This window comes from Tiliqua scincoides, chromosome 3 (assembly GCF_035046505.1).
Source record: "Tiliqua scincoides isolate rTilSci1 chromosome 3, rTilSci1.hap2, whole genome shotgun sequence".
NCBI classification, from domain to species: domain Eukaryota; kingdom Metazoa; phylum Chordata; class Lepidosauria; order Squamata; family Scincidae; genus Tiliqua; species Tiliqua scincoides.
Genome location: NC_089823.1, coordinates 148,357,314 through 148,383,610, shown reverse-complemented (window position 1 = coordinate 148,383,610; position 26,297 = coordinate 148,357,314). Strand labels below are relative to the sequence as shown.

General features: G+C 39.8%; 1 protein-coding gene across 1 annotated transcript; it reads left to right on the top strand.

Moving 5' to 3' along the window:
• Positions 1 to 162: 162 nt before the first annotated feature.
• Positions 163 to 24,448, top strand: RTKN2 (rhotekin 2). Its single transcript, XM_066621396.1, has 12 exons — positions 163 to 195; positions 1,679 to 1,878; positions 5,233 to 5,291; positions 8,802 to 8,855; positions 10,472 to 10,589; positions 11,952 to 12,155; positions 15,027 to 15,121; positions 15,687 to 15,793; positions 17,890 to 18,021; positions 22,160 to 22,325; positions 22,875 to 22,982; positions 23,895 to 24,448. Exons 1-12 carry the CDS (start codon positions 163 to 165, stop codon positions 24,446 to 24,448), a joined length of 1,830 nt encoding a protein of 609 aa, XP_066477493.1.
• Positions 24,449 to 26,297: the final 1,849 nt, after the last annotated feature.

Below are 26,297 nucleotides of genomic sequence, written 5' to 3'. Positions count from 1 at the left end.
CTTGGGGAGCCACTTCTATGTTTTCAGGGTTCCTCAGGAGGGAGACTCTCTTTTCTTTCGTACACACCCAAATGTTGCTATTTAGATGGAAAAAACCTGGTCAGATTTGGTGCATTCTTAGCAAAGCTGTATGCATCTTGTAATCATGGAAGTGTAACGAGAATGTTGGCTTTTGTGGTGGTGTCTTTTCTGATAGTTGGGGTTTAAAAAAAAAATTTAGCTGATAACATGAGCTTGAAAATGGTTGGGCAAAATCTAGACAAGTCTCAAGCAACATGGCCTCAGATTTCCATGGTCAGACTTATTGTCATGTGTTGCTTATAGCTGCATTCTTTTTGTCATTAGTGGAAGTAAAATAAACTGTGGACAATAAAATTGTTTACTTTACATCAGTGTTTCTCAACTAGTGGTATTTGAGATGGTGTCTGGTGGTACTCGTGGTGCCCCTGGACACCTGCCGCTCAGAACACAACAAACAGTGGTAGGAGGCTCCAAAGCAAGCTTTTCCACCCTGAAAAAGCCCTCCCATTCACCCTGAGCCTCTTATTGGTGTTTATTGCATTGCATCCAGCCTCCCAACCCAGAAGTAACTGGTGATGATGACCTTGTTGGTTATTTTCATAAATAGGGGGACCATGTGAAGTGGTACAGCGGAGAACAAACTTTCTCAAACACTGCTCTGCATAATTAAAGCGTGCTGTGGAATATGCTTTTCATATATTTTTTCACTTTCTAAAGAAATGCCTTATCTTTTTATATAGCTTGAGTGACCTGCTCTATTTCAGTCAGTTGTAAATTTTTGCTAGTAAGATGCATACAATCACAGAAGTGTGGTATGCTTCAAGTCCTTCAGTGGTGGAGAGAGCCATAAAACTATAGCATTGCATGTTTCCTCGTGTAAAAAAATGCGCATCAGTGAGTTCTGCCTAGCTCCTTGCTGTGAGAATTCTTTACTTATAGGAAGCTTGTTATTCCAGGGGAACTAGACTTTTTTTTTTTAAATCTCCCACCTGCAGTCTGCAGTGGTTCATTCTACCATCTCAGAACTCCAGAATCTCATTTTGCTGCGGATGTAGACCAGACTTAACATGGATTTGCCTGGCATTAGGCCTCGCTAACGTGCTGCAAGGCACGCTGGAGGTAAGCGCCAGAGGCAAGCTGGCGTGTCAAGTCCAGGGTTGGGCTCTCAATTGGGAAGTCAGGTGGATGTAGGCTGTGTGTGTGTGTTTTTTTACTATGAAAACATGCTTTGTGAGGATTATTTCAGTGTAGGAACATGTAATTAAGGAAGTGGTTCTCATACTGTATCTGGGGACTCCACTGCTGTTGTGTTTTTCCCTAGCACTGCAAAGAGGAAACTGAGAGGTGGCTTTTTAAAAATAGCACCCTCGGTTCCCTTTTGTTAATGAGGAGATGTGTAGAGATATCTGTTTCTTTCAAAAGGGGCATCTATGCTAATTGTGCTAAACTTTACAAGGTTCTATTTTAACATTAAAGATAAAATGCTCAATACTAAAATAGTCACATTGACAAATTTGTATTGTTGCTATTTTTTTAATACAGTGTATCAGTTTTTTCCCCACATAATGATATAGTGTTTCTGTTTAACTATTTACTAATGTTTTAATTATTCCTCATTTTGGAAATTATCTAACAACTAATGTGTCTTGATATTTAGGACAGCAGCATTCAGGAAAAAATTGACTTTGAAATGCGAATGCGAGAAGGAATTTGCAAACTGCTTGCTGTGAGCACTCAGAAAGACCAAACCTTACATGCAGTTAAAAACCTGATGGTTTGTAATGCTCGCATACTGGCCTATAGGAAAGAGCTACATCGAGAGAGGGGAGACTCAGCTGCAAACAGAGCTACTTGGAGGTCAGTAAGAATCTTGTTCTTGTAAGCAGACTTTGGGTGTTAAATATTTAACACAATCTAAGATTTGTCATTCCATTAACAGCTGCTACTATTTTTGAGAGCAATATAATAAGACAATTGTTAAGAATAACAGGAATAGGTTAGACCAGCGGTTCTCAAACTTTTTGATCTCTGGGGCCCTTTACACTCCTAAATGGAGTCTCAAAGAGCTCTCCTGGCACACGTGTGGAGTTTTGGGGAGCCCCATAGCACCGGTACAGATGGTGACCGCTTATGGTGTACTCATGGAGCCCTGGGGCTCATGGGAGCACACTTTGAGAAACACTGGGTTAGGAATTCTACAGGTAGTGTGAATTCATACAGTATCCAAGGTCTTTGGTCTTTGAATCTCCTTGTTAAAGATTTTGTCCAACTTCTTGTTTGGTCTCACTTAGAAAGTATTTTTAATTAGGTTGTGATGTCACAGAATATTCACAAATGGTATATCCACTGAAGGTAACAGGCACGTCATGGAACTTTGAGAAATGGCGCAATTAATATTTTGGCCCAGTTAAAACATTATACAAGGCTTAAGGACAGTATAAGGTGTGTGTCCCGTTGGTGAGAAGAAGGGCAGAGAGTCGAGGGGCCTGAGCAACTATGGGAAATGGATCTATGGGCATAAACTGCTTGAGGAGGTGGATCTCAGACCAGAAGAGTCTTGTGTCCAGGGCAGAGCCCCCTGTTGATGGAGGGCTAGACCATGTCAATGTGACAGATTGATGTGTATCAAAGATTCATTAAATACTCCTACAACAGGCAATCCTTTAGCATCTTAAAGACAACCTGCTTACCACGGATAGATTTTCATGTTCCCCAGCCCTCTCTGACAGTTGCAGTTTTGAAGAGGGATAAATGTTCCTGCATCAAAGATGTTGCAACTCATTTATGTAAAAGAGAGAAACATGTATAGTATCCTCATTACCTTCCTTTGTATGTTTAAGGTGTGCTTCTCATGGCCCTAAAAGTGAAGCATTCAGTTTATTAATTTTTTTCCTATTTACAGTTGTTGTGATTGTGCGACCCAATGCATTTCCTAGATAGGCTATAAGAATCTCTATGCAAATGATGCATTTTGCAATCTCAGCAGCACCTTGGATAAGGGCATCATTTCAGAGGCAATATCCCTAGAGGACAACCAGATGAAGTCATGCATAATGAAGGACAACTGGATTATCATGAGTTACTCAACACATGCTGAGACATAGGCACCCCAGCCATGCAGGAATAGCTTTCCCCTCAATGGCTCCTTTGCAGATGGAGCAAGGTTTAAATGACTTAAACACATAAGCAGAGGGCAATTGAACAAGTTCAGTCACAGAACTGGTCCCCTGCCTGCACTGTTGACTCATTTAAACCTTAACCCAGCTGCCAGGGAGCCACTTGGGAAAGTCATTCCTGCATAGGTAGAGAAAAATAGGCCCCAAGATAAGCTTTGAATGCAGTAGTATAGGAGGCAGCCATAGTAGGTACACATTTGCTGCAAGCCATGGGAATAAATGTTGCAGCCTACAAAAATGCAGTAAGCTCAAGGCTGCCTAAAGTGCTTGGAATATTGTATGTTATGGTGCCTGTCTACAGATGCTGCATTCAGTATTGGAGGATGTAGAAAATCTTGAGCATGTATTTAGCATGTCACCTTTAGTTCTCAAGATTTTCTCTTAACATTAAAAAAGGATTGGTGCCATCTGCTGGTTATTGTGGTTAATGACATCAACTTAGGCCCAAACAGAGGCAGGCTGATTTAGGTGATTGTACAGTATTGTGGCTTTGGTCACTGTTTTGGGAATTTCAAAACTAAAGCTGCAAATCTAACCATACTTACAAGTAACAACCCAGTCCTGAGCTTTCTGGCATCTGGAGGAACAGTGGCACAAAAATGGCGACTGCTGTATCCCGCAGTCGCCAGGAAGCAGCCAGAGGTCTCCTTGAGGGAAGGAGACTTTCATTCCCCTGAGGAAAGTCCCAGCCCCGCAGTGGGGCTTCTCACATCTGTGCCAGCATAGCTGGTGCAAACTTGAGAACCTTCGTGTCTGGCTTATCCTGACACAAAGGATAGGATATGTCAGATCAGGGCTCCGTCAGCCCCACCCCTCTTCTGGGCCAGTTCCTCCCCTGTCCCAGAATGCCTCCCCCCACCCTGAAAGCTTGCACCTCCGTCTGGCAGTCCCACGTACCTCTGGGTGGCTGCGCAGCATCCTCCTCTGGACCCAGCCCCAACACTCCCTACTCCAAGGGTGCCATAAACATTCTTTATGGCACATTTACGACACCTGGGACTGGAGTTCAGCACTGGCACTGTGGCCTGTTAGAATTGAGCCCTAAGCTTCTTAGTGAAAGTTTCTCTTAGTGAAACTTTCCCTTGAGTAAACGTGTACGCTGCACAGCTTGTTTTAACTAGCTTGTTTGTACTTGTGTTTACTACATTTTAATTCACTTGAATACATTTTAAGCAAATAATTTGAAGTTGCTACTGATATCAATATCCTACTGACTGCAACAAATTCAAATTTTTAAAAAAATCAATGATTTTGGTCTTCTATCATGCATCACCATCTTGGTGATTAAGATTGTAATTGCTTTAATGATTGCAGCCTTACACTCTTATCTGAGAGTCCCCATAGAACTCAGCAGGATGTCTGAGTAGACATGCATAGGATTGCATTGTAAAATAATTAGGGCCCAATCCTATCCAACTTTCCAGTGCCAGTGCAGCTGTGCTAATGGGTGTGTGTGTGTTGCATCCTGCTGTGCAGGGTCTCCTCAAGATAAGAGAACACTTCTTCCCTTACCTACAGGTTGTATTGTGGCTGCACCGGTGCTGGAAAGTTGGATAGGATCAGGCACTTCATCTGTAGTTCTGTGTACATTTCCTTGGAGTAAGTGAACTCAACATTAAATTTGGTGAGACTTACTTCTTAGTAAATATTAACAACAGTATGAATGTAAAGTTCATAAAGCGGTTTGCAGAGAAAATCAAATGACTAATAAGGGCTAAATCAGATTAGACAAATGACTAATATGGTAAGGATTGTGTTGTGTGTGGTGCTGACCTTGGTCATTTAGAGAAACTCACCCAAGGGACAATCTTTCACATACCACTTATGCTCAAATGTCACAGAAAGAGTGGAAGTTACAGAAGAGTTTGACTGTGGTGTGTGTGTGTTAATGGTAGGTAGAATTGCAGTATTTTTGAGAAGACTTATATGACATATAATTGAATGCCCATTAAATTGATTTCAGACAAACCTATCTGGGTGGAGAAGAGTAGACAGAAATTCATTACTTTTGTCTAATTAGAATGTTTCTTTCCAGGTGTTCAGATTTAGCAGCTAAAGACCGTGAAGCTTGTAGAGGCAAGATTGCCATATCAGGTATACTTTGGTCACTATTGTTTTCTGAAATAAATGTCATTGGAAAGCTTAGATGTGCTATAAACACGCTATTACAGCAGCATAAATTGCAGTTTAGTTCAATTCCACTAAAATACATGTTCATAACTTTGTAAAATTCCTGAATTTCATTAATTCCAAAGTATACACATTTATTATGTTCAGATATTAAAATAACATTCAGGGCATCATTGCCCAAATTGTGTGATTCTACTGCTACTTGAAGGTCTTCTGTACACTTAAATAATTATCCCTTGCTGCCCCAAATGTCTGAAATTCCATTGCAAGATAGTTGTCTTTCATGGTCTTTCTAAAATCTCACTTCTTGCATGGTCTTTGGCTTAATCTCTTAGTTTCAAATGAAATAAAGTTTTAAGTATATGCCACTACATCTGAACAAACTTAAAGTGAGGCAAGGATAATGGATTGTTACCTTTGTTAGGCAACTTCCCTGCTGTCTAATTTTAGACTGTAATCTTATAGGGGCTGGGACCTGTCTTTTCTTTGCTACTCTTAAAGCTGTGTAATAAAATGCTATATGAAATTGTCTGTCTGCTAAGCATAAGACTGAAAGGTTATGGAGAGGTGAGTGCTAGTTTCCTGTTCTCATAGTTAGAGACCTGAAGAGGTAGCAACATCAGCTACCAGAGTCATTTACTATCCCTTCCCCCTTCCTGCCCTGCCCTCATGCCTCCCAAAGGCATTGCATCTGAGAAGTCAAAGGAATGGGCGCTGTTGATAGTGGCCTGGTCCAAGATCCTTGTTCAGAGTGGCAGCAGGAGCATATATATTGGCTCCCTGTCTTATGGATGTCCAAGTTATGGACAGCTATGTTCTGCGCAGGTACAGTATGTCCTTTATGGTACTTTTGCTCAATCACTGCTGGGTCAGCAACCTGGTCTTTCGAGGTTTCTACATTCCACCTTCTGGGTAGACCTCCAGAACTGAACCAGTCTGTACATTGGAGACTAATCCTAATGGGACTGTCCATGCCACAATGCAGTGGTGACAGAACAGCCACTTCCATATCCCGTGTAGGCAGGGTGGCAGCTGGAGGTCACCTCAAGGCAAGGGAATATTTGTTCCCTTAACATGTGTTGAGCCCCAGCAGCTGCTGTGGGTCTTCTCTGATCCATGCCAGCTGAATTGCTGGTGCAGGACCAAGTAGCCCAGTGTAGGGTTTTCAGTCCTGGGAGAGGGGATAGGATCCGGCGGCAACCTCTACTACTGCCCCCTCCTGGGCCTGAATCGCCCCCCCCCGTTTTGCCCCGTCCTCACCCTGTTTCACCTCCCTGCTGCTAGGCGTTGCACTTACCCTGTCCAATAGCCGGTCCCCCCCACTGGCACAGGAAGCCAGCGCCCACCTGTGCAAGCCTCAGTGCTGGCAGGAGCTGTTGCGGGTCTGTTGCACAATTCTTTATGGCACTTTTGTGATGGTTGTCTCCCAGGCAGCAAGTACAGGATCGCCACTTCAGGAGCTCAGGATTGAGCTGTTAGTGTGGTTTACTAGGGAGAGGTCTCTGAGTAATGTCTCCCTCCCAGTACTCCCTCTTTGCCATTACCACTTTTCAGGGGAATAGAACCAGCAGACACATGATACCGCTAGCTATAGTTGGTATTCTGAATCTGTCACTATGGATACAATATTTATTAATTTACTAAATTTCTACCCCACTTTATCTCCCTTAAGGGCATTCAAAGCGGCTTACAACGTAAAATCACAATAAAAACCATAAAATCACAGTAAAAATCACTTGCCTATAAATCTAACATTATTGTGAACATCTTTGAGAATGATTATGGTTGAAAGTGGTACAGAAATATTGTTAAATAGATACATAATAGTCCTAAATACCTACCAGCCCAAAGTACTCAATTTTTGCCTGCCTGTCAGTGTAGTTTGATTTGATCAGTGTTTATGATTTGATTGGTATGTCTGACAAGTCATTTTCTGCTGAAGTCCTGAAGAAAATAGCCACCAATCTTTTTATAAAAATAACTAAACCTGTACTCCCATAATTGCCAGCTTTTATCTGCTTGGTATAAATTCTGCTTTATTCTTACTTCAACGTGGGGTTTTTCTTACATTTTTTGACTTCAAGAAAAGGATAATCTATTGTCCAATTAAACACTAAGAAAGCTTTGAAGAAAAATCTCATGGGAGTACACATACCAATCTCTTTATGAACCTTCATCCTCAAACTAGATTTTTACTCTGAAGAGGAAATAAGTGACTAAACTGCAGTTCTGATTTTAATAAGCAGTATAAAACATAATTTCTCAACTCTTTCTGTGATTACTGGATATGTCTTTTCATTTTGAAGCCAAATCTTTTCCAAATGTGTTGCAGAAAAACTAGGCAACATAATAGTGTCTCCTTATATCTTCTTCCTGTGGTGCTTTCTATCATTTTGCCTATTAGCCAGGTAAGAATAAAATATTCCATATAAAATTTTCCTTTAGTTTTCTAAATAGTGGGGCTTATTTTCTTTGAGGGATAGCAGCAGTGTTCCCTCTAATTCTTTGTGCTGCCGCTCAGATCCCTTCCGTGGCTTTGTGGCAGTGCCTCTGGAGTGCTGGCAATGACTTGCCACCATAGCTAACTTCCAGGAAGTTGAGCTCTGAACTGCGCTTGACTTGGTTTAGAGCTGTTTGCCTTAACAGTGACACTGGATAGCAGGAGCTTCTATACAAAACACCAGATTTTGACTGGTCTTGGTGTCAGTGACCTTGGCTCTCTTCTATGCAGGATGCAAAAGGAGTAGTTTAGCTGTAATGTTACCCTGACCTTCAGAAACTTTTCAATCCATCCAAGATCTAGTGTGTTTGTGGGCCAAACCCCCACCTTCTTTTTCTTGCAAAAACTTGGGAGGAGGCTCCTGGCAGTAGCTTGACCCTGCAAATGCTGAGCCACAAAGAGGAAAAGCAAAGCAGTGAGAGATCTTGTTGCTTCCTAAGCCTCTCTGAGATTCAGTACAGGATGTGAGGGATCTCACCAGAATAAATACACTGATGCTTGTATATTGGGCCAGGCTCCTGGTTGTTCTCTCCTGGCATAGGCTTCTCTCAAGGGCATTGATGTGTTTTGGGAGGAGGTCTGATACCCCAGATAGATCCTTTAGGTGAGACTTGCTGAGTTGTAACCCCTGCCCCTAAATGTTCTTAACCAAAATAGCATCATTCTCTTGCCCCAATAATGGTCTTCAACTCAAACATGTTGAAGTCGGTATCTTCTAAATATCTACAAGATATTTCTATGTAAGGTTCTAAACTCCTCTTGATCTAAAGTACTGGTATCTCTTCACTTGACACTAATGTAAATATGCCAAAAATCATTGTAATTTATGCTGTTTGTTGGTTTGTTGTAATTAGGCTGTTTGTTGGTTATAGTGTACCCACTCTAATGCAGAATAAAAACAAAGCAGTTGTTGGATTGGACTGGACCTACAATATAATATCTCCTAAATTAGTTTTTTTCCCTATTTGTTTTAGATCTCCGAATTCCACTGATGTGGAAAGGCTCTGATCACTTCAGCAGCAAAGACAGTATGTTCAATTTGTTTGCTTGTTAGTTATATAACTATACATGACTTAAGCATGGGAGTTTCATCTCTTATTCATCAGAGTGTCTTGTGCAGAATTACCTCTCAGCCAGTGTGTTGTGCTATCTCACAACAGAACTAGGGTTTATCATGATATTGGCGGTTGAAATACTTGAAATAAGATGGCTAGAAATCCATAATTCTTATAATGTACTGTTTAGAAAAGTGCTGAATTGTGCATTTAATTCCTTTCACAAGACTGTTGAAATGTCAGCGAAAGCTGTAGAAAGTACTACTAGAAAATATGATAATAGCATTATATAGCACTTTCAGAATGTGTTTGATCTGTATTATTTTGATGTAGTCCTGACAACAGTCCTATAAGGCAAATAAGTATTGTCACCCTCATGTTGCAGCTTGAGGGCTAAGGTTTAGAGGGAGTGGCTTCCTTAAGGCCACCTGATGAGACCAAACCAGGGAAGTCCTGATTGGGAGCCCTGTTTCTTAGCCACTGTACTATACCAGTTGTTAGTAAACAATTTCTGGCTCTGAAAACCAAGATGCTAAAATGAAATGTAAAACGGTATTTCGAGGGAGTTTGCTTGCCAAAAAAGGTATCTAACTGAAACTTCTCTCTTTCTGTTGAATGGCTTGTCTTCATTAATGCATGCCGTTGGCTGTGTCACAGAGATTAACCCCAAGCCTTTTCTAGCTGTCTTCCAACATTGACTTCAGTTTGAATTTCTGTAGGGTCAGGGAGGCTAAGTATGACAAAATACGCTAATCTTTCATTGCTCATTCATAGTGCAGTGTATATTCTCAAGAAGTTTAAATGATTTTCTGCTTTTAAAAATGTAGTCTGATTGAGCCAAAGGTACTGTCATGGGTTTTGAAGATGCAAGTATTAGTCTAAATATAAATGTTGCTGAAGTATGAAGTTCCCATTTTTCTTCTGGAAATTGTGCTATGTCATGTGACCATTTAAAAGTTTAAATATTAAAAAAAAGTTTTGCTGAATGTAGTTACAGGGACACTAAATGCATGATCAAGTGATCTGCCAAATTGTGCCCTCCCGTGCTCTGTCATTTGAAATTCCTTCTTATAACTAGTTCCCACACTGGGGGGGGGGGCAAGACGACTGTGTTCACCCAGTTAGCTGTGTTGGGCATAGACTAGATCAGAACACTCCAAACTATGGCCCACGGGCTAGATCCGGTGTTAATGAAAAACCTTCCCATTTGGTGTGGTGCTTACCATCCCACACACCAGCCTCTTATCTTTCCTTCCAATCTCCTCACAAACTTGCATTGGGCAGCCACATCTCCCTTGAAACCTGGGTGCAGGGCCTGCTGGGGTGACAGGCAGCAGAAACGGTTGTCCAATGTGGGTTTGTGAGGAAACAGGAAGGAAAGATAAGAAGAGGCTGCCGCACGGAACAGTAAGCACTGTACTGAACAGGAAAGGCTTTTCATTAACACAGCGGTCCCACAGTTTGGAGACTACTGGACTAGATCATGCTGTAACATTTTCATATTTTACTGGTTTTATTCTGTGTTATGTCTTATTGTGTGGTACAACATCTTCAAAATCACATATTTCTTTTGGGTTTTTTTTCCCTAGGAACGCAGCGTTATTCGGTTTTTTGCTTACTCAAAATAGGACCTGAGGTTTTTGACACAGACTTGCTTATTGTGGATAAAGCAATCACAGACATATGTTTTGAAGGTGTAACTGTATTGTAAGTATCCTGGGATCAATGCATACTTGCAAGCCTCACCAAGCTACAATTTCCTTTTTTATTTGTCATTTTTAAGAGACTCGTGAATGAGCTTGACTCAAAAAGTCCTCCCTAAACACCCTTGTATTATCCTGAAGGCAAGACGCACAAATTTAGAACATTTACCTTTATAAAGTCAAGTCTGAAAAGGTTAACATATTATGAATGCTACTTCTGACATTGGAGAGTAATATATAAGTAACATGTACAGTGATGGTACTGTACTTATGCTAGAAGTCAAGTATTTTCCCCAAGGGGCTTGCAGTCTTAAAACAGACTTGAGAGCCAATTAGCAAAGGGGAATGGTGTCAAGGTAAGTGGGGAAGAATATACAATTTTTTATTGTGCATATACCTACTTAGGCCAGGTTGCAGTAGGTCGAGGGGCTAGAAAGTAGTGCAAAAGGTTACATGGAAAACCTGGATTTTGAGGAGGGATTTGAAGAAAGCAAGAGAGGAGGTGTCTTGCTGGTGATCTGGGAAGATGTTCCAGGCAATAAGGGGTAGCAAGACAGAAAGGATGGAGCCATTTGAAGGAACTGAGGATGGTGGAGACAGAAGAACGGAAGTCATGGCTGGCAGTGTAGTGAGATATGCGGGCAGAGAGGTAAGGAGGGACAAGGCCTTGAATGTCTTTGAGGATAAGAATGTGAGATCTGGGAGTGAAAAAGAAACCTATGCAGAGGGGCATAACATGATCAGAGCAATGAGAGGGGTGGATGCTTTTGGCCTCAGAATGCTGGAGGAGGTGATGGGGCTGAGCTTAGACAGAGGAAAACTAGAGAGGAAAACGTTGCGGTAGTTGAGGTAAAAGATGATCAGGACATGAACTACAGTGTCACTGATATCCTGAATGTTGTTGAATGAGAGGATGAAATTGTTCCGAGGGGTGAAAATTTGGCTAATGCCACAGTAGGATCCTAGGTAGCCAAAATCCAAATTCTTTGGTCTTGGAAACTACATATCTGACCTGTTGGGGCTTCGCTGTTGATAACTGACCCTTTATGAACTAGCCGTTTGAGGATTTATTCATATTCTGTTCCCAACTTCCAATGTGCAGTTCTTAGTTGAGACTTGTAGCCATGTGCATGTACTTGGAATTTATGTGTAAAGAAATTTATGAGATTCATATCTGTATGGAGACATAAATATAGCACACACTTATTGAAATTAATGTTCTAATAAGCTATGTATTTAATCTCACTGGTTCAACATCCTAATTCAGTACCCATTTTATCAGTAAGAATCTTGTTGATTTTCTTTTTACAGTTTAACAAGTATAAAAATTGTGTTTCTACTAAAGCTGTGAAACAATTATTTCTAGTGAGCAAGCTGGGCCAGATTTTCAGCTAAAGGTTGAAGTATATAGTTGCTGTTGTACTGAAGATTCTTTGGCTATAACAAACACTCCCAAGAAGCTAGTTAAGAAGCTGAAAACCTCAATTGGCAAAGCTACTGGGAAGAAACTCGGCTCTACGGTGGATGATGGCAACCTTGAAGCCTTATTGTACACAGACGCAGTCGAACTGTAAGTGAATTGTAACTTCATTTATGCTTAGATTGACAAGCAGGTCTTTATTAAAACGCAGTTGAAGAAGACTTCATTGTTTTTTCGATTTCTTGGATTCTGATTCTATTAATCAAAATCAAACTCTCGTTTCTGAGTGGGGGAAGGGGTGTAAGAAGAGACACCTGATTTTTTTTTTTAATCTACCTTTCTGGCCTTGAGCACCCCTTTTTGGATGCAAATGGCAGGGTAAAAATTGGCTAAATAAATATTAGAAGAAGGCAGCTTAGGGCCCAATCCTATCCAATTTTCCAGTGCTGGTGCAACTGTGCCAATGGGGCATGCACTGTATCTTGTGGTGGGGCAGCAGTCACAGAGGCCTCCTTAAGGTATGGGAACATTTGTTCCCTTACCTTGGGGCTGCATTGCGGCTGCACCAGTGCTGGAAAATTGGATAGGATTGGGCCCTTAGTCATTCTTTCACAGTCCTTTCAGTAGCTGGTAAAGAACTGTGACACTCAAAACAGCAATGGAATGGAGGTGAAACTCAAAAGAGACGCCATAATGTGTGAGTTATTATGAAAATATTTTTTTTTTCAGGCCCAGTGCATTTCAGTAATCACCACATTCAGAGACAAAAAAAGAGTTGTATTTAATGGCATATGATCTTGGTAGGTTCCTTTGAGGTGTCAGAACTACCAGAATCCCAGTTAGTAGGATTTTATGCTGTTAAAAATTTTCTCCTTTCCCAAGGTTAGACCAGAAATTAACAAAGGATTGAACTGTTTACCTTGGATGGGTAGGACTGTAGATAGGGAGAAGAGTAATGATTTGCCTTTGCATTTGCCTTCTCTGGCAGAGGAGGGAAGTGCTAGAGACAGATTCCTTGGAATGACTGCACCTTGTCTTGGTCACCAGGAGGAGGCAGCAGGATGCCTGTTTCCAGTAGCTCAGACAGGTGGTACCTATATTTTCTCTAGAAAGCAGACACACGTCTCTGCTGTTGCTTGTCCTGGCTGTTGGCTGATAGCATTCTGGATACCCTTATGTTGCTTCTTGCACTGTATATCAGGGTGCTTTCTTGCAGTGACCATGACATGGGGTTGAGTTGAGAGTGAGATATAGGTGTGTTAATGGAAAAATAGGGACTAATGAGACCAAAGAGCAGCTAGAATTTTAATTCTGTGTCTTTTATAATAGACATTTATCACCATAATGTGCTCATATTGTGTGCTAGATGTACAGAATATCTGCTGCAATTTATAGTAATTGAGCTGCCTCCTCGAATGAGATCTTTTTTTTTCCTACTTTGTTTGCTGATCATTTTGGAATAGATATTTTCACTATCTGTCTTAGCATCTGCTTCACTGTGACCTGTCACACCGACCTTGAAATGCTTGCAGTGGCATCCATGTCTTGGACAACTGTGTAATAGTGATGCAGTGCTAGCCTTATATCATGTAACTCTCGTTATGATCTATGAGGGCAATTTGTACATTCAAGGATAGTATTACTGTTCTGTATTAATGTATTAATTAATGTTCTGCAAAATGTATTAAAATTAGACAAAAATGGGTGAAATGAATCAGTTGATAAGTCTTGAATGCACAAAGTTGAGGGAGTATTCCAAAGCAGATCTTTTTGTTGTAATAGCAATGATGATGTACTACGTGCCCCACAAGTGAGCTTCAGGTGGTGTTTGCTAAAAAGTCCAAATTGTTTGGGGTTTTGTGTCAAGTATGCTGATACAGTGTAGAATATTCTGACGAATTCCTCATGAACCAGGAAAAGAGTGTGAATGTTAATGTGTAGTTAGCACAAAGTTTTGAAAACATCTTTCAGAGAGAGCCATGGAACTGCAAAATTCTGTTTCAATGCTAACAAGACTGCTGGGCTCCTTTCTATAAAGATGCTTCCTTTTAAGGCAATAATATAATCCAAATGTCCAGGCAAAATTTTGCTAGCAATGCTAATTAGCCTGTTACATTTGAAAACTGATAGCGGTTTGAAATATGGAGAAATTGGCAACTGATAACAGTTTTGGGAATGAGATACTGAAGTTGGCCAAAAAAAGAAAATATCATGTTTTAGAAGGAAAATGTTACTGTGGAGCATATTTCATTAGTGAAGTAGTTTGTTTTCTTTGGCAAATGTTGCACTATAAATAGTAAGGATCTTTAAAACTAATGAACATTAAGCATAAGAAGATTTTCATCTATAAAAAGAAACTGTTATTTAAAATGGAATAAAACTGTTCAATCACAGATGACTTTTATGTGTTTGTCTAGTGACTGAAAATCTTTTGGTTGGAATCCATTTATAACAGGCAACATGCTCAGCTGTATAAAAGATTTTCTTCTTAATGTGCTAATGAAAATTGCACAGCAGTGGTTTTTATCCTATGTAATAAGTGAAACAAATATAATTGTTACTTTATAATGATGGCTCTCAGCATGTGTTGAGGGGAGAAATCTCACTGTTGCTGAAGCGCAAATAAAAATTATTGGGCTGTTTGGAGAAATTGAATCTTGTTCAAATGTTACCGGAGTTGTACTGGTGCTGGGACAAAATGCTTTAACAGTGCAATCCTATGCACATCTACTTTGAAGGGAGTTGTCCTGTTCAATTGGCCTCAGTCTGTAATCCTGAACACATTAGAGAATACCACTGAATTTTCAGTAAACATATGTAGGATTGCACTGTAAAACTTGTAATCTCTGTGTAAATCCCTAGAGAAAACAAGGAAATGTAGTGTTTGTTTCCAAATAGTTAAATGTCAATTATAACACAGCTTGGTAAAAAATATCCTTAAGAACAATTGAAGTGCTTTTGAATTAACTGAACCTACTGTGCAGCCCGTGATACTGAAACAAAATGCTTTGTTTTAACCAGTGGTACAAAATACAGCTTGCTGGCACATACAACTTTGGGGCTGGAGAGTGTTGAGGATAGTTTCAAGACCCACAGCCTTTCTGTTGTGGGAAATGGTAAGTTCAGATTTAATTAAGTTTTAAAAAAAGAATGGGTAGAATATTCCAACGGTGATTTGGTGTTTCTTACTTCAGTTTCTGCCAAACCCTGAAGAAAGTGTGAAGGAAGCTTTTCAACCCCTAGTCCATGCGTGCTAACTCAGGCGCAAGTTCTGCTTTGCTCACTGGTGCTTGTAGTAGGAGTGCAACAGAAGGGGGATGGGCATGAAGTTCCTCTTGTCAATGGAGAGCAAAGTCAGAGGTCACCCAAGTGTTGGATAAGAAGGTTGTCAACATTTGGCTCAAGGCACATGACTTTCCTGTACGTTTTTCGGTCGGCTGTTAAACTCTTATCAAATAATGACCATATGGGACGGGGCTGTAACTCTGTGAAGAACATATGTGCTGCATGCAGAAGGTCTTGGGCTCAATCCCTGGCATCTCCTGATAGGGCTGGGGAAAGACCTGACATCATGAAGAGCCAACTGGTAGTGTTGACAGAACTGCCCTAGATGGACCTAGTTCAGTCTAAGGCAGCATGCTGAACGGCAAATCCAAACATGTGCAATGGCTTTCATTTTAGAGGAGTCATCATTTTGGCTTCCCTTGTATGGCAGCATGTGTTGTCGCTTGATTGCTCAGCCATCCTGCATGACCAACGACATGATGACTGGATTTCTGAATCAACAGGTAAAAAAAAGTTTTGAGAGATATCAGTAGTTTCACACTTAAATTTCATTGGTTGATTTCAAATTAGCCTTGGCAATTTTGGGTGGTGGTGGTGAGTTTTTCTTCTGAATTTGGCAGTTTTGTTTTCACTTGGTTATCATTGTATGGAGCATGCTAACAAAGGCCTGCTTTAAGAACAGAACAGTTAAGAAGAAAAAATTTAAATTTTTTATAGGCTTATTTATAGCTAGAATTGCTTGAACTGTTGAAACTATTTAAATGTTGGCTAATGTATCTAGGCAAGTATTTTAAAATGGAATTTTATGTATACTAAGCGTTGTGCCTAGTTTAACTACAATATTTTTAGCTTTAGGAAGGTAATATATTGCTTTTACATGATATTTCTAGTGAGCAGGAGGGAAAAAGAATTCATAATTACATACATAAGACCTTTATTGGCATAGAGAATTCATAATTAAGCATTAAGAACCAAACCTGATTTGGTTGTATCAGCTGATGGTCACAGTGTTTGGGATTGCTTGAATTTTTCCCAGGGAACTCTCCATAGGTGCTGACCTAGGAGGTGAGTAAAACCATCTGCTTCAGCCCCTAAATCTCTAAAAAGAAAAGAGTATCTTGACTGATGGCATGATGACCATTGTCATTCAGTGCCATGAACATATGGGACTACAGCCGGGCATTTGTGTCATTACTATATGATACTTCAAAAATTCCAAGAAGCAAAGAGCTGGTGTAAGTTAGCACAATGGAAAGCCAGGAAAGGTAATGTAAAATTCTACACTGCTGGCCACCATGTCAGTCTTCACTTGCAATGTGAGATAGTAAAAGGAACTGAGATCTCTATAAAATTCAGGATGCTGACCTCAAGAGTACAGTGGGAGGCTTGAAAATGCCCAAGTAAAGCTTATATACTTAAGCCTGAATCTGATTATAAAATCTATGCAGCTAGTACAGTGTGGGGTGAGGAGATTTGAATGCTCTTTTATTTAATCCAGGCTTGCAAATGTACAAAAAGTTTACCAGCTCATAAATAATTTAGCCTGTGTGTGCTGGATGAGAATGGCATAGGGTTTAAAAACAATTAAGCAGTTGATGGGAGTGACCAACTACTGGATCCAGGATCCACTGTACCCTGAGCCCCATGTCAGGCCACATGACCTGACAATAGGGCTCCTTGATTCTGTGGCAGTGCGAGAACTGCTGCAGAATCATGTGGCTCCATTGCAGGGCTACATTCCTTACCCAGGAGAAGGGAATGAAAGTCCCCTTGCCCCAAGAAGCCACTGCTGGCTGCCCGGTGCACACAGGATTCCATGCACAGGATACAGCCATTTTGGCACCGCAGCAGTCCTGCGTGCTGGGCAGCTCAGGATTAGGTCCATAGAGGAGGAAAGGTCCATAGAAAATGGGTGGTTTTGCACATTTTAGAGATTAATAGAAGAAGCAGCTTGAATATGCAACAACTGTGCAAACCTGCAAAGCCCAATTTGGAACAAACAATTCCTTCTATCTCCAGCTGAAACTCGGGCAAAATAAACTGCTTTGTGAGATAAAAGATGTGTCTGCACCTCATTTTATGACCACTGACAAACAAACCAAGTCTCCTTTCTGCAGAACATTCACATTTTTTTCCAGCACTGTGAAAATCTACTCTGCATCCTCTTAACTTACTGTTAAATAAAAAATGCCAGCACCAAGGTTCCCTACCCTGTATGTGATGCATAGAAATATTGTTAGGCCCCAGTGGCTCTCCTAGGCAGTTTTACATGTTTATTTGTTTATTGCAAAGAAGTACTGGAGGCCAGGCTGTTCTCTGATCTTAATCTTCAGAACTCACCGGCCAGGAGCAGAAGTATGAATGGCATGCATACAAACCAAAGGTTTTAATTTTTGAGTGAAATATTGTCATCAAAGGCCCATAACTTTGTTATGAGGGCAACTCTGTGATAATATATGTTGTCTCATTTGCTGAGCAGGTACTCTCTTACGTGTGTGTTATTTACTGGGTTTATTTTCCATTGACAACATTTTCTGAAAATTAAAAAAATGTTAAAATGATTATTTGTGTCAATAACTGATAGGCTGTCTTGTTATAGCAAATTGTAGGGGATCTGACTAGCTGGAGGAAGTTATACTGTGTGCTAAGAGGTGGCACACTCCTTTGTTACAATTCACCAGAAGAAAGAGCAACAAAAGTAGAGCCAGCTTTGACAGTTTCTGTCAACAAGGTAAAATGTGACACTGAATTACAATGCTCCTGTTGCATGTTGTTGCCTGAAATAGGGTATCTGTTTTTAAATGCTGTATATGCATGAGGTGACAGAATTTTCTACATGTGAGGTGAGGGTGTCAGGGACTCTTCCAAGGAGGCTGAAGGCATCATTTCATGGTCAATATCTGGATCCGAGCAGGATCCTGATATTGAATTAAAGTAGCTTTTATTGGTGTGGGCACTTGGTCAATGTTTAAATGGTTGTAGTAAGAACCGTTTGCATGAAATTATATAAGCGGGCCTCAGGGCAGGCAAAAAGTGTGTGAAATGATTAGGCAGGACCAATAGTAGCTCAGTATCCAAAATAACAATTCCATCCACCCAAGGTTCCAGCCTGTTGTTCTAGGGCCTAGATAACACTTGAGTGAAATGTAACAATGGTCTACAGAGTATATGCTTAGGGGAGTTGCTTCATATAAAAGGAAAAGACTTGAAATATTATTGCTTCAAAATGCAAGACCAATGCAAATGGTTTCTCTGTACCCCATGGGGAACCCTTGTAAACAATCTAGGATGCGTAATAGATGTTTGAAAATTCACTTGAAAAATTGCCTTGAGATTTTACAAGAAAACATATTGTTTTGAAGTCTGGTCCTAGAGAGATTAGACTTCTTAATGACCTGACATTTAAAAGATTTTTTTGTTGTACAACTCTTTTCAGTCTAGATATACCCAAAGCTAGTTATAAATTACAATGAAACTCATTCTTTCTAATGCGATCAGTGGTTAGATCTAGATTATTAAACTACTGCATCAGCCAAAGGCCACAGCAGAAAGCAAAAATACCGCAACACATAACAAATAACATGTTAAAATAACCAATCATAGCAATCAGATTACAGCTGGCAGAAATTATGGCAATCAAAATCTACTTGTATTTGTTACCATTAGTTACAGCTCTTTTTGAAAGTTTAGCACTGTAGCTAAGGCAAAAGAACCACTACACTGATTATTTTTAGTCATTCCCACACAAGCTGTTTTGACCAATATTGAACATTTTTTCCCTTCTTCCTCTAGTAAAGGCTCGAGAATAGCGATTGTCAAACTTTTAGCATCGGGACCCACTTTTTAGAATGAAAATCTGTCAGGACCTACCAGAAGTGATGTCATGACTGGAAGTGACATCATCAAGCAGGACAATTTTTAACAATCCTAGGCTGCAATCCTACCCACACTTACCCAGGAGTAAGTCCCATTTACTATCATTGTTAAAAGTCTGTTAAAAAGTACAGATCTTAACATTTCCCCAGTGCAGTCCCATGTCATGGTAGCATCAAGTCTAATATATTATAAATAAAATATTAAAATGAATGGGGACCCACCTGAAATCAGCTCGTGACCCACCTAGTGGGTCTCAACCCACAGTTTGAGAAACACTGCTCTAGAAACTTCATTAAGATAGCTGCATATAGAGGACAAATGACATGTTGTATATCCTATACCATCTTCCTCTCATAGATGTGTAAGCATACAATTCATAGCTACTCTTGGGCCCAGTGCACATACTCAGCAATAACTAGCAGGAAGTCTCTTTGCTACCACTTCTTCATGTGTCATTCTGAAAGCATTTGGATACTGGAATTAACACGAAGAGGAGCTATACAGTTGATCTTACATGTGCAATTTCTGCCTCTGAGTGATGTGGGAATAAATTGGAGGGAAGTGGCTTCCACAGGTAAGTCAGGAAGGTCTGAAAGCAATAACTTTCCAGTACTCCGGATGGCATTGACTGAAACCTTTGGGCTATAAAGTCTGATCTGAGGAACTGTAAATTGGGGTAGGAAAGCTTACCACAAACTGATGAACGTTTAAAAAATGTATAATCTAAGGGGGAAATAAATTGTTCTGCGTTCATGTCCCTTAGCCTAGATCTAATTAAAAGGCCTGATACCCAAAACCCTTTTAGGTATTTGATCCGAGAGAGACCAGTGCAATTAAGGCAGCTTAACCACAGGTCAGGAGAGTATTGGGTTGTATCTTAGAGTGTACGTGGAAATTAGGTAGCATTTTGTGCTGTTCTAAATGCAGTTTCACCAATGTATGCAGAAGAGATTACTTGACAAATTTCTGTGTGAATCTTGTGCAGTGTGTTGCAGAACATGTTGTACAACATGTTACACAAGCACAAAACCCAGTCAAGAATTCATTTGGATTTTGGAATGACCTCCTGCTGTCAATCCATGTGTGTTCTTACATGAACATCAAGATAACAACCCAATGTGTCAAAGGACTGGGAAGGAGTCTTGTTTGGCTACCTAATTCTGACAGTACATTTAAGCCTGTGTGCTATAGAGAGGTTAGGGGCACTTTAAATAGCTTACTTAATATGCAGTTTCTTGGATTCATCCCATCTGTTGCATAATGTATTACTGCTTCAGGAGCCTATCTGCTTTTATTACTGCCGAAGTTGGCATCTTTTATCAAATAATCAGATGAGGTATAACATGCCTCTTAAGTGAGATTCTTTTTTGTTCTTATAAATGGATTTGCGGCATAAGATACATAGCAAACACTAAATGAACTTATATCACTACGTTGCTCCAAGTTCTAACCTGTCAAATGTAAATCTATTTGACTTAATTTTATACGGGTCTCTATGGTTACCTGCATTAGTAGGACACAGCATTTATGGATGAATTACTTAATCTCCTATTTTTAGAATGAAAAATTTAAATGAGCAAATTCAGCAGATATGCTCTAAACAGCTGTGTTTGTATTTCAGACAGTTCCACCAGTAATGCCTCTTTAGAAATGTACCCTCTCAAGAATGTTTTGCAGGTTTTCAAAGACTGTCAGCCCTGGGGTTCGTCCCCCCCCCCCGCAACAATATATGTAACTTGCTTTTAATAGTTACTTATTTAATCTTTCCTGGTGTGAGCTGACATGTAATAGCAAACAGGATATGTGTTTGAAGCAGAATGGGATTCAGTAAGAACAGACAAGACTGCTGTCTTTCCATAGTGAACAAGAAGGTGGCTATTTTTAGAAGTAAAATTGTTGTATGAGGTGAAGTATCAAATATTTTGATATGTACCTGGTAAGAACTAGGCAGCAGTTCTGCTCAGTTTAGAGCACTGCATTGTGCTCATGTCAGTGGGATGCTGGTGCATGTGGAACCGCAACTGAATCTTTAGGCTTAAAAGCATGCATCACTTTCAGTTTAATCTTGTGCATGTCTGTGCAGAAATAAGTTCCATTCTGTTCAGTGGGTCTTACTCTCAGGAAAACATGAACAGGATTGGGGCCTAAATAGCTGGATTTAAACATTAGATCAGCTATTTTCCCCATGTGGGTAGAGGCTGCTTGACCTAACCTGCATTTCTGCCAATCCGTTTCATGCTGCAGCTTCCTGAATCATTCCAGAGAGTTGCTTAACTCTTAGGAGTTGCTGGGGGGGGGGGGGATTATATGAGCAAAGTATTGCTTGTGATTTTCTGAATCCTTCCTAATCTTTTATATGTTGTTCTCTTGATTTAGTCATTTTCCCTTTATTAATAGATGAAATTATTGAGTTTTTATGATCAAATGTTGCTGTGTGAAAGCAAAAGGCACTAATCATTTTTTTTGAAAAATTGTACTCCTGAAAGTCACAGGGAGTTTGGACACCCCAGTTTAAACTAATCTAACATAAGAACTCCAATTTCTCTGCAGTAGTAGTTTAAGGACATGCCAGTGAGCTGATGATGGAATATTTGATTTCTTTGGAAACTTTGCCAGTATGGCGTGACGTAATAAATTGAACAACAGGTGTAAATTAATAAGCTTATATGAAAAGTGCCTCTCTTGTGAATCTAAGCAGCAGTCCTTCTTAGTGACATCTAAACAGTTTTTTTACCCCTCTCTTAGACATGTGATACAAATTGATTATAATAAGCTATGTTCCATATTTTTACTGTAATATAAGGCTGGTATTTTTTATTCTGCATAGCAGGATTAATGACAACATAAAATCATCTTGAAAAGATCATCTTGGATAGCTACCTCATTGGCAATTGCCAAGTAGCCTCTGATTTTTCTCTTTGAATAAAACTGTATTGATTTTATGTGCAAAGCAACTGATTATTATTTCATTTCCTATTTTATATAATGTTTAGGAAACCAGAATTCGTGCTGTGGATAAAAATACTCAGGAAAAAATGGTAAACTTTTCTGTTACCAACCCTGAGGGTGAGGAAGCCGTGACTCAGGTTTTTGCATTTGAAAGTCGGGAAGATCTATATAAATGGATGGAAGCTTTCTGGCAGCACTTCTATGATTTCAGTAAGTAGTTGCATCTGCTCTTGTGCTGGGACACCAGTGTCAGTTCAGAGAATACACTAAACATTTGGTACCGACACTGCATAACAATCCTGTCACTTTCAAGGAGAAAAAGAAGCCTCTTTCTCAGCCAGTATATTCTGCAGGAGGGAGAAGGCTGGACATGAATCTTCATTGCTTAGACTATTGATATTTGGGGGGCTCAGAGTAGTATTGGGAATCTACCCATTGTAAAATGTTTTAACAGGATAGGATAAAAATTGGAGCGTTTTATTTTTAAAAATCACATCTCCTAATCAGTTGTTGTGATGCTTAGCAAAATCTTTCAGTAATGCTTCCTTATCTCCCAGTCCCTTGCAGTCATTGACAATAAAGTAAATGTATATTTTTGTCAAAACGCAAATATGGGAAGAGCTCCGGAGGTGAGATACCATATTTATGAAACAATTGCCTATTATTTGGCATTAATGCTGTGAACTGCTTGTAATTGTGGTAGTTTTAAAGTGGGGTGTTTTTTTTCTCCCTGCTCATTACTTTCTGATTTTCTTTCAGGTCAGTGGAAACAGTGTTGTGATGAATTCATGAAAATTGAAATTATGTCACCACGGAAACCACCATTGTTCTTGACAAAAGAGGCCACTTCGGTCTACCAAGATATGAGTAAGTGGGGAGAATGCAAGACACTGAAAACAACACTAGACACAACCTACAAGATATCTTTTGTCTCATCTCTGTGGAAGCTAATCAGGTTCAGCTCTAGCATCCTTACCATTGTTTCCAACAAGGCCTGTGCAGGATTAGTGCCATTGTCTGTGTCCAAATATCTTTCTCTTGTTGTCATTGCAAGAAACAATGAGTAAATTCAGAATGATTGACCAGAAACTGATTGGGAGCTATATTGCAGGATCTTGGAAATCTTACTACAGTTATTTCTTTTGTCGGTGATTACCAGAAAAGTGGTTAGGAGCTGATGGACTGAAAATGCTAGTTATTAAAATGCTCTCAGAATAGACCTAGAACCACATGTGCAAATTCAGCAGGATTATACAGAGAATTCCTGAAAGTGTACCGCTTCAGACTGAAGTGGAGAAATCTCATTTTCAACAGTCTTTTATATTTAGAACAAAAAAACAAAAAAACCCTACTAAATTTTCTTGCCTGAAGAAAAGCAGCATATTGGGGAGGGAGGCTGTAGCCTAGACTTCTGGTTGATATGTCCACCCTTCTATCCAGGATTTTTTTTTGTTGTCTTCCAGTAGACAAAAGTCAAGTACAGTCAGTCTAGTATGGTAATTCCCAAATTGGTGGGTAGAGCACACTAGTGTGTCACCAAAGAACAGCGAATGAATCATGAAAAATAATTAAAAGCTTTCTGAAAGTCTACAAAAGAGTGCCTACTGCATCTATGTATGACTTCCAACTCTAGCCTTATCTCTTTTCAATCAGCCTTTTGGGAGGGGCGTAATTCTACCATATCATTACACTACAAAATGAAAATATTGTCTTTGCTTTAAGCACATGAATCAGTACTGTAGCTAAGTATCAGCTTATGTTGTCTTCCAAATATTATAGGTATTGATTCTCCCATAAAATGTGAAGGATTAATGGATGTAGTTCAACGAAAAATTGAAGAAACCAATGGGGAATTCCTGTCCAGCCAACAAGAAGAACGTGTACAGTCTTTGTGGGCTGCAATGTTTAATGGTTCTTCCCCAATGCTTGTGCAGAAAAGCATGCTTCCAGAAGCCAATGTAGAGATGGCAGCCCCTGGTGAAGGGAAAGGCAAGAAAAGAAGAGCACCTCTTCCACCATTCAATAAGCCACCGTTTGCCTCCAGAGCACAGACCCCAACAGATGAACGGGGTAAGGAAAACACCTGGAACCACTCTCCTGTTGCCTCTAGGCATTGTTCTGATTCCAGAGTATCTTCTGTACCTCATTTACAGAGACCTGTTGCAGCTCCTTATAAACCAAGTTCTTGTCAGAAAGGTGCCATCATTAACGACGAAAGTCTTGTCCCTCTGGCTACAAAGTCTGTCTGTGGTGAGAACCCTCTTCCTGCTCCTAGGCAGAAGTCAGCCAATAGATTGCTTGATCCTAGAGCCTGTTTGCAGTCACAGGTGTAGTACCGACATTTGGTTTTCCTCAAAAGGGAGAGAAACATGAACCATGTTTACAATCTTTTTTCACTGACTGAAATCTTTCACCACAGTTCCTGAGGTATTAGAAATATTTTTTTGCAACGTATAGCCAGAGTTCATTGCGATGGACTCAGGAAATATCTCTTTATAACATTTCTCAAAAATTTGGTTTTGCTTGTCACTTCCAGAGTGTCAACAGAGTCTTCCACAAAGATTCACATCAGTGTGATCTTTCTCTATTTTATTACGTAGGACTTTTTGACAGGCTTGGAGTTGTGTCTTGTATCCAAAGCATCTGTATGGTTTTCCATAATTTAGTCATAGCTAACCCATGCCTTTCTCCCAGACTACATTTCATATATACCCCTTCAAGGTTACAAGCTGTTTTTGAACAAGTACTTGACTCAAAGTTGAACAAAAAGGGACTTGCTTGTCTTGTCTTCTGATTAAACGTCATGGGCCTTTGCCCATAAAAGTCTAAATAGTTCCATATGACAAATTTTATGAAAACTTTGTGAGAAGAGGAAGTACTTGCTGACCTGCCTGGCTATCTCTCATCCCCATCTTGTGGCAATTCTTTACTTGCCTCCTTCCTGTAGCCTAATGCCAATGCATGTAGCTAGAATTAGTGGGAAACTTGCTACTTGGGTTTCTAAGTGAACTATGAAGTATTAAATGAGATCCCTCTGAAGAGGTATGCAAGAAAAACAAACTCCCTTGATGTTTCTAAAGGGCTACTTCTCATGTTCTTATTCCCATATAGGACCTTCTGGTACCATTCTAAGCTGCCCAGAATTCCTAAGTTCTATAACTGGCACTACCTATAAGTTATGCATATGTGTAGTCTTGTGGTCATTGATAAACTTTTAGAATTTTATTTCTTTTTAGCACACTGAACAAACAGCTGATGAATTACTTTGAAAGAAAGTTGCTGTTTTCCTGGTTTTATTTGTGCAACAGGAATTCTGAGTATGTAGTAGCTATATATGCATATGTGGAGCCGATAGGTAGCTGCTTGGCACTTAGGAGGCCATTTCAGAACAGCAAACAGTGTTTCCTGCTGCCCTGGGGGTCATGACCCCCAGTTTGGGAAACACTGTTCTAGATAATGCTCTTGTACCCCATTCACCCTTTTAAAGCCTTATGGACATCTTTGTTTGTAGAAAAATAAATCCTGCATTGCAAAGAGTAAAAGGCAGAATATGTGCGCACGTTTTCATAGAAAATTGAAGTGTCGTTAGAGCTATAAACTTAATATTGGATGTTACCAGTTTGAGTTAGTTTAGCTTGGAAAGTCATTTTCTTTAAAGGCCCTTTTCTCAAACATTGCAACTGTTTTAGAATCTCTATTCTTTCCTCTTGAAGAGTGAATTTTAATGAGGAAATGGCTGCTTGTTACCTCTAGTTTAGTAAGAATGGACTGTAAGCATGGCTCATTAGAATACAAGACATACGGGATATGTTAATGAAATATGATCAGGTACTGTGTTAACCTATGTCCTGGTTTCTTCGGTAGTCAAGTTCTATGTTTAAGATATGTGAGAGAGTTTGTAGGATCTGTAATCTCATGTTCATGATTTTTTTAAAAGAAGAATAAAGATAATGTAGCAGAGGGTTAGTATGACATTAATGCTCTCTAATCCCTTAATGAGTATAGTAGAATCCTTCTAATTGGCATATTTCTGTTAGCAGTAGGGAGTGCCAATTAAGCAATCTTCTCAATTTTAAGACTCTCAGGAATATGCTGAGCTTATTGATATTTGCTTTTATTCCATGCCTTGAACTGCAGATTAGCAATGTGCAAAGCATTCCAAGTCTCCTGCATTTGTATTTG